At 40.6% G+C, this 12,295-nt stretch overlaps 1 protein-coding gene and 1 long non-coding RNA gene across 2 annotated transcripts; one reads left to right on the forward strand and one right to left on the reverse strand.

Moving 5' to 3' along the window:
• Positions 1-14: 14 nt before the first annotated feature.
• On the reverse strand, positions 15-2,458 carry LOC123714149 (leucine carboxyl methyltransferase 1). The gene is made up of 3 exons (XM_045668314.1): positions 1,766-2,458; positions 1,063-1,246; positions 15-988 (listed from the first exon to the last, which is right to left on the reverse strand). The coding sequence occupies exons 1-3, from the start codon at positions 1,979-1,981 to the stop codon at positions 435-437; spliced, it is 954 nt and encodes a 317-aa protein (XP_045524270.1). The 5' UTR covers positions 1,982-2,458; the 3' UTR covers positions 15-434.
• Positions 2,459-7,034: 4,576 nt separating this feature from the next.
• Positions 7,035-10,757, forward strand: LOC123714135. Its single transcript, XR_006754277.1, has 3 exons — positions 7,035-7,597; positions 8,087-8,262; positions 8,340-10,757. It is a non-coding gene; the product is annotated as an uncharacterized LOC123714135 (long non-coding RNA).
• The last annotated feature ends 1,538 nt before the right edge of the window (positions 10,758-12,295 follow it).

The raw sequence follows: 12,295 nt of genomic DNA on the forward strand, positions 1-12,295 counted from the left end.
TCCGACACGAGTCTCCCTCTCACGCGTTAATTTTAACTATTTCTGTGGTCTAAATGAATGTGGACACATTATATAAATAATTAGACATTAAAATAGCGCATTTATTTAAACAAAAATATATTTGTAACATTAAACATTTATTGACCTTTTCATAAATAAAAGAAGTTTCCTGAAACGATATGACTTACTCATTAACAGTACGAATATGCATAAACAAATGATGAGCCAGTCTGCAGGTATTGTTGGACACATTGCTATTACAACGAAACGGTTTTTTTATTAATTTATTCTGCGTACAGAATATATTTTACCATAACAACTCGTAATATTACCAATGACAATGATCTCTAGATCAAAAAGGAAAATCATCTACGAGCAGATAGAGCAGCCGTAACTCGACCCTGCCAGGTGCGTGGACAGCGGCGAAGCAGCTTCTAGCAGTTGAGGTCGAGGTCGGCAAAGAGTGCGCCGCGCGTGGCCACCGACAGCGCGTAGTGCGAGTGCAGCTGCTGCAGCAGCTCGCGCTCGTCCAGCATCTCTAGCGCCTCGACACGCGTACGCTCCTCCTCGGGAAATGCACGCCACACGGCCTCCATGTCCCAACATCGCGCGGCCTCGAAGCCGGCGGCCAGGAGGCGTTGCTCCTGCGCAGCGGGGTCGCGGCAGAATCGCTCACCGGCGAGAGCACAACCGCGCGCGCTCAGGTTGCGCAGCATCACCTCGCCAAAGCGATCGGCGAGGTTGCACTGCTCGTACAGCAGCAGTACACATCGCGGGAAGGCGGCAGCCAGGTGCGCCAGCAGAGCGTCGGCGGCGACCGGCCGCAGGTACACCAGCACGCACTCGGCCAGCAGCAAGGCGGGCGTATCGCCTCGCACGCCGGCGCCGGCCAACTTGCGGGCGACCTCGGCCACATTGGCCAGATCGCAGCCCGCTAGATGGTAACCCTCGGCGTGCAGGTCGCCGCTGCGCACCACCACCTCGCCGTCTGTGCCACGATATCACAATGTCACTTTTGGACCGCGGTAGGGATACTCACCGGACTAATGTGTATACTCTAACCTTCAGTACAGATTTTCTCCAGCAGAGCTTTGTTCCGCTTGATGATTTGACACTTCTTGCCAATCACAGAAGGGTAGTCCAACTCCACAAAATTGCTGACGGCCTGCGTGGTATCTTTGAGACGCCAATACAGGGTGTCAAATCCACAGCCCAGATTAATTATCTGGCACTTTGTGCCACATCGCTAGAACCAAAGTTAGGCTAATTAACTTTGATGCAATATTGTAAGGAAGATGTGTTAGAAGTTAAATTAGAGGATATGATAACAGCCGACAGGATTATTATGTTATATTATAAGTAAAATTCTCAGCAAATACATCACACCCTCTTGTGATGTAAAAAATTCGAAATTCTATTCTTTTCTATATTGAATTTATCCAAAAATGCTTTCTGTAACCAAATTATAGCATGTTTAGCTCATGTGTCTTGTTAAAATTATATAGTATCTTTAATACAAGGATAGTAACTGTAGTACTTTGTGTATTATTTAAAAAAAAAAACAATTGTAGGCCTGTAGAAGTCAACATCATCAATAAAATTCAAGATCATGGCCTGCAATTTTACCTTTTTTGGTTGACATGCAGACTCATTGCCCTCCAATTTTACAAAAACACCATTTCTGAATAAGTTACCACAAAAACAGCATCACTTACATTTTACTTTTTCTAACAATAATAAAGTAAATAATGATAGAGATCCTTACCTCCAGAAACTGGTGTATAAACATCTCTATTGCTTTCACTCTAGCATAGTAACCACGGTTAATCTCTGGTGCCTTTCTGTCGACGTGTTTAGCAAAATATGTGATGTATTCATCTTTCCAGTAGCCTAATTCAACCGCGCATCTTTTACATTCGGTAGCATCGGTATTAGTCGCTATAACAGCCTCGTCTTCTACACTCCACGACATGGCATTCATAATTATTTTGATTGAGCACAGAAAACCTTAATCAACCATCACTGTTTTGTCAAAAATAATTCAGCAAGCTACCAAAAAATATAAGTGCCGAGTTATTATATACTTATTAAAGATTAACGTAGAAACAAAATATATTTTTCAATTAGATCATGACAGGCTTCTTACGATTACCACATTAAAAAAAGCATCCAATAGCACTGAACAAAAATATTTATATTTTAGACCCCTAGAAACAGTGATCTAGCTAGTTAGATAAACAGGATTTTATAAAGCAATTACATATCAGTCATCTGTGACAAAAAATAAATATAAATACAAATAACAAAAGTCAATGATCATTGAAAATAGTTTTGGTTTGTCACTATTTATTCTATGATTTTGGTTAACGTCTTTTTAATACAGTCTAAAATTAAGAGTCTAGACGTACTCTGTGGTCTAGACTGTTCTACTCTTGTAGCTTTTGCTACACCCTCCCTCGCGAGGGTGGTGGTTAGGCCCCATGGGGCATAATATAATATATCTCTCTCTATATATATATATATATATATATATATATATATATATATACTGCAAAAATGCGATATTTAAATATAGAAAGTTAGGTTAGTTAAGCATTAGGTTCAACTAAACCTAGTACTTCTAATGCACACTAGATGGCGCCTAAATTTTATTTTGTTTATTGGATTTGGACAAGTAGTTAAGTGTAGTTTGTATAAATATATTTGTGATTTCTTAGTTTTATTTGTTTAAATGTTATTTAAAAGAGGTTGACCTGATGACCCTGGGGTTGGTTATATTGTAACAATTTCTATTGAGGAGTTTGGCATGGAAACCGACGGATCTGTGAAGTCTAGCAGTGGAGCTCGAAAACGTAGAGCTACTGTGAATAAACATTGCTCTCATTGTAACAAAAAGAGAGGAAGTTGGAAACGTCATGAGCGCAAGGAAATAAAACAAAATGAATGTGATTGCTTTCCTTTCTAATAATAATACCAATACTCAAATTACTTCTTCCCTGTTCATTGATTCGCAAATTTATTCGTGCAATCAATATAAAAAACCAGAATCTCCAAATCTTTCCTAAACAACCCTGCTTTGCAATCAGTCGAATATAAGGTTTTTATCCCAATATTTACTATTACCCGTGTACGGGTGTTGTAAGAGGCACACCTGCTGAGTTGTCAGATGAAGAAGTTACAGAAAATATTAATGAAGCTGTTGGATGCCGGCCAATTTGAAAAGGAAGAAGAATTTGACGGTGTATCATTACTAGTGATGGCAGTGAATTTAGACCTACTGAAACTGTGGATCTTACATTTGATAGACAATTAATTGCGTTTAGCAAGTAAAATTTCGCTAATTAAGGTAGCTCCCATCTTTACATTTACCCCACTATACAGTATTACAATTGTTGCAGATTTGGTCATGTAAAAGCATTATGTATGTGGTACCTCCACATACACATCAGTCCTCTATCCTAGAAGAAGATGCATTCTGTGGTTGCCAAGGTTCCCATTTTGCAAATTAATTATAACGGCAAAATAATTAGTTCCGACCTCGAAGTAGAATTTGAAGAGATTTATACTTACATTCCATTAAGTACTAACGTTCTGAATTTATCACCATCAGACGTTTCTTTATTATTGCAAAAGAATGTTCCTTTATGCAATGACGAGTTTATATTTAGCCGCATTACCAGCCATGATGTTATAAAAACATTTAAACAACTAAAATTTTAAAAAAAAACTAAAGATCTTTGGGGTGTGTCTGTATTCATTTTATAACCAGTAATCAATGCTATCAATTCAGTTTCCTATAATATTTAATGGATGTATAGATTGTGGAGTCTTTCCAGACCAGATGAAGCTAAGTAAAATCACACCGTTATTCAAAACGGGCTGCTGCCCGTTCTGATCCCACAAATATTAGATCCATAGATATGAAGAACAGAAAAGAACAGATGCTCATTGTCATTCAGATGCCTGCATTGAGTAAAATTTTTGAATTTTACTTATTCTTGATCAATTATTGATACACTTCAATAATAATAAACTTATGCATAGTCAGCGATATAGTTTTACAAGAGCTCCACGGCCGATGCTGGCATTAAACTAATTTCCGAGATTTTGAATGCTTAGGAAAATTCTCATGATGCCATTGGAGTTTTTTGCGATTTATCAAAGGTTTTTGACTGTGTCCATCACGAAATCCTAATCAAAAAACTTCAATACTATAGCATTGGCAAAAAAGCGCTAAAGCTTGTGGAATCATACTTGAGCGTTAGAATTTAAAAGCTCAATATAAATGGAACGATATCACGGGGATCGACTGTTACTATGGATGTACCGCAATGCTCCATACTCGGTCTCTTCTTATTTCTCGTCTATATAAATGACCTACCATTTCTTATAAAGGAGCTTCACGAGATAGGACTGTTTGTTGATGACACATCGCCTTTTATTTAAAGTGAAACTACGAAATCCATCACTTGAGACCTGGATTTTGAAGAAATTTATAGCCCAGTAGTAAGTCAATGTGAAATAAAAACTTTAATAAGCAATTGTCGCATCTAAATCAGATGAGATCATAAGACAAGAAAAAGATCGAAGTTATTTTGAAGAAACTGGAAACCAAATTTGAAATGAAAAAGAATGAAAACCCAAGTACTTATCTGGGTATGGAAATAAAAAAAGAAATCAAAATTTCAGAATTCAAAAGAATGAATAATTCTTACTCAAAGATACTACATAAATGACGTACTAAAAAAATACAACATGAAAAATGCCAAACCTTGTGACACGCTAGCAAGTAGCGATTCAAAGTCGATACAGGAAACTGCCCTGGAGAAGGAATATCCCTATAGGGAAGCAGTGGGAATTTTAGTGTATGTATCAACCTGACCCAGACCGGATATCGCACAAGCGGTCAATCTAGTTAGCAGGAAGGTCGAAAACCCCACTAGAGAAGACGTCACAAATATCAAATATTTACTGGGAACAAACAAATATTGTCTGACATATGCAGGTCAAACATGGAAATTTACAAATAAAACAAAAAACAATATAAATACATGTCAACGAGGCATGGAAAGGAGCATGCTAAGTATTAGAAAGGTAGACAAGATAAGGCACAAAATGAAGTGATCAGAGACTTTGGTCACTTCAGTTTTTTAAAGCTGAAGTGGAAGTGGGCGGGTCATGTAGCACGCCTTACAGATCACAGGTGGACGAAAGTAGTCACTATATGGAGAGGCTCACCAGACAAACGGTACAGAGGCAGACCATAGGCTCGATGGGATGATGACATCAAAAAATCGCGGGTCCGCAATGGATGCAAATAGCTCGAGATAGAGAAAGATGGCAAGCCTTGGAAGAGGCCTTTACCGGAGAGGGTTCCTGATACATACCAACTCTACAAATATTTACTAACACAAAGGATAACCAGATATTAGTGGATCGGGAAATAATTTAAGGCCTAAAAAAATAATAATAAACCTTTTCGTCGACGTTGATGTTGATAACTGTGAGTATGTATGTATGAGCAAGCCGCACAATATAACTAAATATATGAGAGGGTGAAATGTAAGAACCTACAACCCTACGGATCCCTAATACCTACAGATGTACCCTAACACATAAATAGTGTATAAATACATAAATAAGTACGGGATGTCTGCACCAAGACACCAAAGGTAACAGACGGACGGAGCCCTACGGGTAGGATCAATGGTTCGAGGTGGTGGGATTATCTCAAAGCTATCGGGCAGGCTCACCACGATAATTAAGGGCTTGAAGTAGTCTTCGCCACTTTGAAAGGAAGCGAGAAATGAATACGACAGAGCAATATTCAAATCTGATTTATTGTTCAAAGACAATATCTTAAATACCACTTACACCTATTCACACATACATAATATTGTTACGAAGACGGGTCGACTGCAATGTTTCTAGATTTTTCCACTAGTTAGAGAACTTTTCAGCAGGCTGTAATATGATTTCTGACTGTTTCAGGAGAGGGTCAATCACATTTTAGAAATTTGTAATTTCCATAATGTTACCCTTGTTTTCAGGAAGCTGAAACCTTTTTTCAGTCGGTTTCAGAACATGTGTAGTAGAGTGGTGCAGTTTTCAGGAGACCCGTTTTCAGGCGTTTTCAGACCTAGGTATACCCCTTTGATGCAGGAATATTCTAGACCAAACTTTCTAGGTGTGAGACAAGGACGAAATGATACGAGAGAGAGAGAGGGAAGATCAGAACTTTCTCGAAACTAGACTGAGCACTCTAGAACGCCGTACGACAAGGACGGAGTAACGTGCGAAAGAGACAAAGTGCGGACGTTCTAGAATTGTGCAATCGCTACTCAGTAGCAAGCCCACCTAGAGAGTTCTCGAGTATTGTTAGGAAATTATTCCCAGGGATATATAAGCGAGCCGAAACGCGACTAGTCATCTTTAGTTTTGAATGCGATAACAAGAGAGAAACACCGAAGCGATAAAGTGAATACAAGTGATAAAGTACTGTGTGAAGTGTGCATAAGTGATTGTTTTTGTGTGTGTAATTAGTGCATCTCTGCGATTAATTTGTGCCCATAAATTCCTCATTGATTTTTCAAGAAATAAACCCTTGAATAAATCTATTTTCATCCGATCATTTCGATGGCATTTTCTATCCGATCCCCTAGCTCGTAACAATATTATTTAAGTGAGCTGTTGATGTATTGCGCACCTCCAGCTATTAAAATTTGGAACACACGTAAGTAGTGTCAGCAGTTGGTCAATGTTTAAAAGAAATCTAAGCGAATTATTTTTGAATTTGAATTTTATCTTTGCTCTTATAATGTATACAAAAAGTTATGTTTATTTCTTACTGTTAATAGTATACAATTATAAGTACATATGTATACAAATAGTATATATATATTATTAATTACTGTTCCTTTCCATAATATATATAGTATTTTTGTATTAGATATAGTTTTTTAACCTGCTTATCCGATGTCAATTTCATCCGAAGTAAAATTCCTTTTCTTTACTATTCCGATTCCTTACCTTAGTCTGTGGCATTGGCAATACGCACTGCGTGAAGCCGATTTAAAAAAAATAAGCTATCGTAATTAAGTCGGAACGAACTGTTATTTTTTCACAAATTTACTTTCGTTTTTCAACAATCTACAAACGTTCAGGCGTTTGCCTCAGACCGTTATTTTGCTGGCAAAAACGCGTTTTTGACAAGAGCAGTTAGTCACGTAAAAATTAAAAGCGTTCATGTACATGTCGATCTCGACATCTGTATTCTGTGCAAATTTTCATATTACTAATGTTTACATACAATCATTTTATTTGTAAAATTTTAAATTAATTCAAATTCGTAGGATCATAATAATTCTTTATAGTTTGTGTTAGGACATTAAACCTATTTCTTACTTTATCTTTAAAATTATAATGCATTCAGTAGTATCTTAAATCTAGTATATCTAGATTTAGTTGCAACTAGCAGAAAAATTAGCAGTAGTGCATACAAATCTTATCCCACTTTTTAACATGACTGAAAATAAGTGCTTGCCATTAGTGTTGATAAGCACTAGAAATTTAACCTGTGTCAAAAATTTTTTAGCTGGTAAGTTGTCCCTTTTATATATAAACTTATATATTTAATTTATAGAGAAATACATGTTGCAGATTTGTTTCATTATTAAGAAATATATTTCTAACAATTTAGAAGAGATGTACTTTCAACAAATTAGATATGAGACTAAAATAATATTAGTTTTTGTTGTGATTGTCTTTTAGAGTTGATATATTCAAAGTAAAATATTGCTCTATCCTACTGCATCTGCATACATAAATCATAATAGATTTACTTCTCGAACACATGTTTGTTTTTAAAAGAATCAAAGAAATATCTAAGCACTTAATTAATTTTATGTTATGCTGAGTCACATGAAACAGGATCAAACAATATATGATTTTTAGTCCCGGGGATGTGCAATCTCTGCATTGATAAATTGAGAATAATTGTAGACAATTACTTTAAACACTATTCGTCTCAGTTTCAGTTACTGATATTAAAAAAGTAAAATTCAGAATTTTTATTTTACTACAACAGATTTAGTTGAAGACCAGACTGAGGGAATCGAGACAAACGAAAGCCGCGTGTGGCGCATACAAAATAAGTACTACCGCGCCGAAGTGCGTCTGCTTGTCTGGCCAGATGGAGAGCCACCACCGACTCACCTCGGTGGCCGTTTAGAAGCGCACGTCATCCACTTGCTTGTAGATGAGGTAAGACAAAACGCGATCGCGTACTTTCTCCTGAATCGACGAAGAGCGACCGCATACAACCCGTCTCTATCGCGCAGGGCGAGGAGGAGGCCGAGAGTCGTGCGACGGCTACGGATACCGGAGGGGGCCGACCGCACATCCGCCTGGCAGTCTTCGAGGGGCCTGAGACCGACGGTCTGGTCGCCTGGGGGCTGCGCCGCCGCTTCGAACTCGTGCCCCTGACGCCCAACGCCGCGTCAGACGACGAGTGCGGAGCGGACAGGGCGCGAGCCGCGCTGCACGCGCACTTGTGGCCCGGCCTCGAGCGAGTCGACTCGCGCGGCGCAACCTTCCGCCCTCCGGACTCGCTCTCGGGGAGCGGCGACGAAGCGGACGAAGGCGAAGAGGCGTGGGGCGAGTGGGAGGCGTGGGGACTGGTCCGGGCGGCGCGGGAGGCCCGCGGGGCTCTTGGTGCCGAGCCCGACGCCGAGCGGCGGCTGAGAGCGGAGACGCTGCTGCAGGCCTTTCTGTCCACGTTCCGACCCCGCGCTCCTTGATGGGAAATATTTATTATGTCTCGTCTTGTGAGCCCACTCTTCTCTGCAAGGAGGCGGGAGAGGATAGGGGGGACAATTAGTTGAGCCAAGATGGCTTTGGGTGCCCAACAAAAGTAAATCACAATAGTTTGTCTCAACATTTTATATAAAAAAATACATTGAAATGTGCGCTTTGGGCGGTCACTCAAATCACAGATACTGTTTATTATCTCTTTGGACGTAATTTGGTATTGAACCTTTGCTTACAACTACATGGCAGGTGTCCAAGACAACCGAGGGCTGTCTGCAGCTCACCAAATATTCTAATCTTCCAACAGCAAATAAGTTTTAATTGTAAATATTTTTCTTACTTATCTATTAATAAATATATCCATCACAACAAACAGTGAAGTGGTCGTTAACTTAATTATAAAGTTCCGTTCATACTTATTCAGGTTTCGGCCAGAAGTATAATTAAGCTTTGCTCCACGATGCAACAACAGGCAACAAATAAATATTACGTACGAATCACAACCTCGTCACGACACAACGTTTCTCAAAGGCACGCGGCGATATCGATAGTTTAAAACGGAATGTGCGTCGAAAATCAAACGCTAAGCGGGTCCCGGAGGGGGCCGATGCAGCAGATGCGGCGAGGCCAACAGCGCGGCAAAGTATTGGCGCGTCAGCCGAGCCAGGAAGTGATCGCGCGCGACGCTCGAAGGCCACCAGCGCTCGAGGAAGCCGATGTGGCCCCCGCGCCACGGGACGGCCAGAGCCACGCGAGCGCTCGCGCCCGCTTCTCGCGCCGGCAGCGCCGCCAGCGGCTGGAACGGGTCATCGGCCGCGCACACGCACAGCAGCGGCGCCCGCACCTGCCCCAGTTTGTCGCGCAGGTTGGCCTCGCGGTAGTATTGCTCAACCGACGCGAACCCGAAGTGTGGCGCCGTGAACGCCGCATCGAACTCGCGCACCGAGCGGCTCGTCTCGGCCGCCGACCAGCGCCCGGCCAGCGCACCGTGCGCCCGCAGCGTGCGACGCAGGCAGCGCGTCATGTGCCAAGACAGCGGCGCGTTGACCGGCCGCGCGAGGCACTCGGCCGCACGCTCCACGTCCAGCGGCGAAGATAGAACGAGCGCGGCGCGCACCCGAGTTGTCTCTCCGCGCGAGGCGAGATGGTGCGCCAGTATGAGACCGCCGAGCGACACGCCGACGGCCAGCAGCGGCCCGCCTCCCGCGCGCTCCTCTGCCGCCACGAGCGCCGCTGCCAAGTCCTCGTGCGACAGCGCGCAGTAGAGCTTCGGGGTCTGCGAACGCGAAGGAGGTTGAGGTTGAGTGTGACGTCGGAGATGCTTGGACGCGGCCGCGGTCACTCACCGTGAGCTGCAATCCGCCAAGTCCGCGGTTGTTAAAGACAGCACAGCGCGCGCCGAGGCCCCTCGCGGCGGCGGCCACGCAGCGCACGTAGTCGGCGTGGGCCCCTCCGGTCAACCCCGGCACGACGACCACGACGGGAGCTTCTCCGTCCGTAAGCCCGGCCCCTTCCTCCTCGACCCAGTCGAGCGCGACCTGTCCGCCGTCTGGCAGCCGCACGATCTGTCTGCAAACAACTCCGTTCGTCACGAACAACACGACAGCCGGGCGTTCTTGCTCGGTCTGGAGGTCACCGACCTGGTGGTGGTGAGCGGCGGTAGGAGCCGCGTGCGCAGAAGCGATGCCAGCACTGTCTGCAGTCGCGCCTCAACGCACCAAGGTGTCGGCCAGAAAGGCTCACGTAGCGTTTCAACTTGCGACTGCAGCAAGTCCCGAAATTCACCATCACCACATATCAGCAATGGTTTCTGGAACATTTACATAAATTATTATATTATAAAACAATTGTAATTCACCTAATTTATAAGATAGCTAAATATATTATAGTATTTTGTTGTGTAAGTAAATGTCATGTACTGTATGAGAAATAAAAATCTTAAACTCTTAGTCTCTCACTCATTCATCTCTCTTAACTTTCTACTCATTTAATTAGCCATGTTTGATTTCAATTCAGAGTGCAAAACTTGGTCTAATTGATATTATTTAGTTGTTTGTTTATTCATAACCTTTTTTTAAACTAATAATTTCTGTATATAATTCTCCATATGATTTTTGAAAATATATTTTAACATAATTTCTAAACCGTAATTGAAATATTAGAACAAGCTACATATTGGGTGATTGAGAAAAAATAGTAGGTTACTTAGAACATTGAATAATAAGAGGGGTATCGAGGAAGTGTACAGTAAGTGTGTAAAAGTAACCCATTTCAAATGAAGTGGTGGAGCATAATATATTCAGTGTAAAACCGTTTTCTCGATGTAGTTCATAATACTGATGTTATGAGAAATAGTTTCGATTCACACCTAGCTTCAATCTTGGTACAAATCTCTAGCGCAATAGGCATGATGGCATACTCTATATGACTCTCCATTAAAACAGTTACGTGGCGTACTTATTCCTTAAATAATAATAGATTTTACCTTGACGACTTCCAGCAGGTAATATGAAATATAAAAGACAGTTAATGATATGCAAACCAATACCTCATTTCTAAGATCAATTAAGTTAAACAATTCTCTGAACATGGTTAAAATATAAGGGAAAAAAATCACAAAAACGGCGATAACATTTCTTTGGTTTGGACTAGGCCACAGATACAGACTAATACGCAGTATTTCAACGTTACAACTATATTCTTGCTGTGCTAGTTCAGTTAAGGTTATGTTACTTGTTTTTAAAATATTATCATTTATAATTTACAAATTTGTAAATAGTGACTTTAGTTCAGGGGCTAAACTCAAGAGGGTGTGATATGATATTAAGTTTCAGTCATAAGTCAAAGTCAAAAATTATTTATTCATATAAGTAACGAAATGTACACTTATGAACGTCAATATAAGAAATAATATTCATTAAATTTAAATGCTTCTGTTGGGGCGATAACTAAGGTTGCTTTTTGATTAGTATAACTATTTTGTGCAATGAAACGTCTGCTTCGCGTTGAATCTACTTTATTACTACATATTAAAATTACAAACATAATATGAATGAACAGCTTCAAATTTTACATTTACTGCTAGTTCTCAAAACAAGGGCGTAGAACGGAAGAAAAGAACTGGCAATAAACTCTCCGCTACTTTTTTTATCGTAATCTGAAATTTAAATACAAATTATGTATTCAAATATATAAGATTCGTTTAAACGAATTATGTTGATTTGTAAAATGTTATTAATTCTATGTACGAGCCATAATCTGTCAATACTGTTTCGATATTTAATTTTAATTTCAACGTTGAAGTTTTACGTAAGCACTATTAGGGTGAAGGGGGGTCTTTTTATTCTTATTTTGTGATGACGTTAACAGTAATTATTTACTTTTTTACACATTGTCTAATTGTAATCGAATATTTTCGGGGACTATTTCAATAATATTCAATAGAAATCTTTCCTTTTTATAATATTAGTGTAGTAAAGTTAAATCA

The sequence above is a fragment of the Pieris brassicae genome, chromosome 9 (assembly GCF_905147105.1).
Source record: "Pieris brassicae chromosome 9, ilPieBrab1.1, whole genome shotgun sequence".
NCBI classification, from domain to species: domain Eukaryota; kingdom Metazoa; phylum Arthropoda; class Insecta; order Lepidoptera; family Pieridae; genus Pieris; species Pieris brassicae.

Coding starts and splice junctions, on each gene's coding strand:
- LOC123714149 (XM_045668314.1), bottom strand. CDS start 1,981: ATGAATGCCATGTCGTGGAGTGTAGAAGACGAGGCTGTTATAGCGACT. Junction 1,247..1,765: donor TTATACACCAGTTTCTGGAG/GTAAGGATCTCT, acceptor CTTTGGTTCTAG/CGATGTGGCACAAAGTGCCA. Junction 989..1,062: donor GGAGAAAATCTGTACTGAAG/GTTAGAGTATAC, acceptor ATCGTGGCACAG/ACGGCGAGGTGGTGGTGCGC.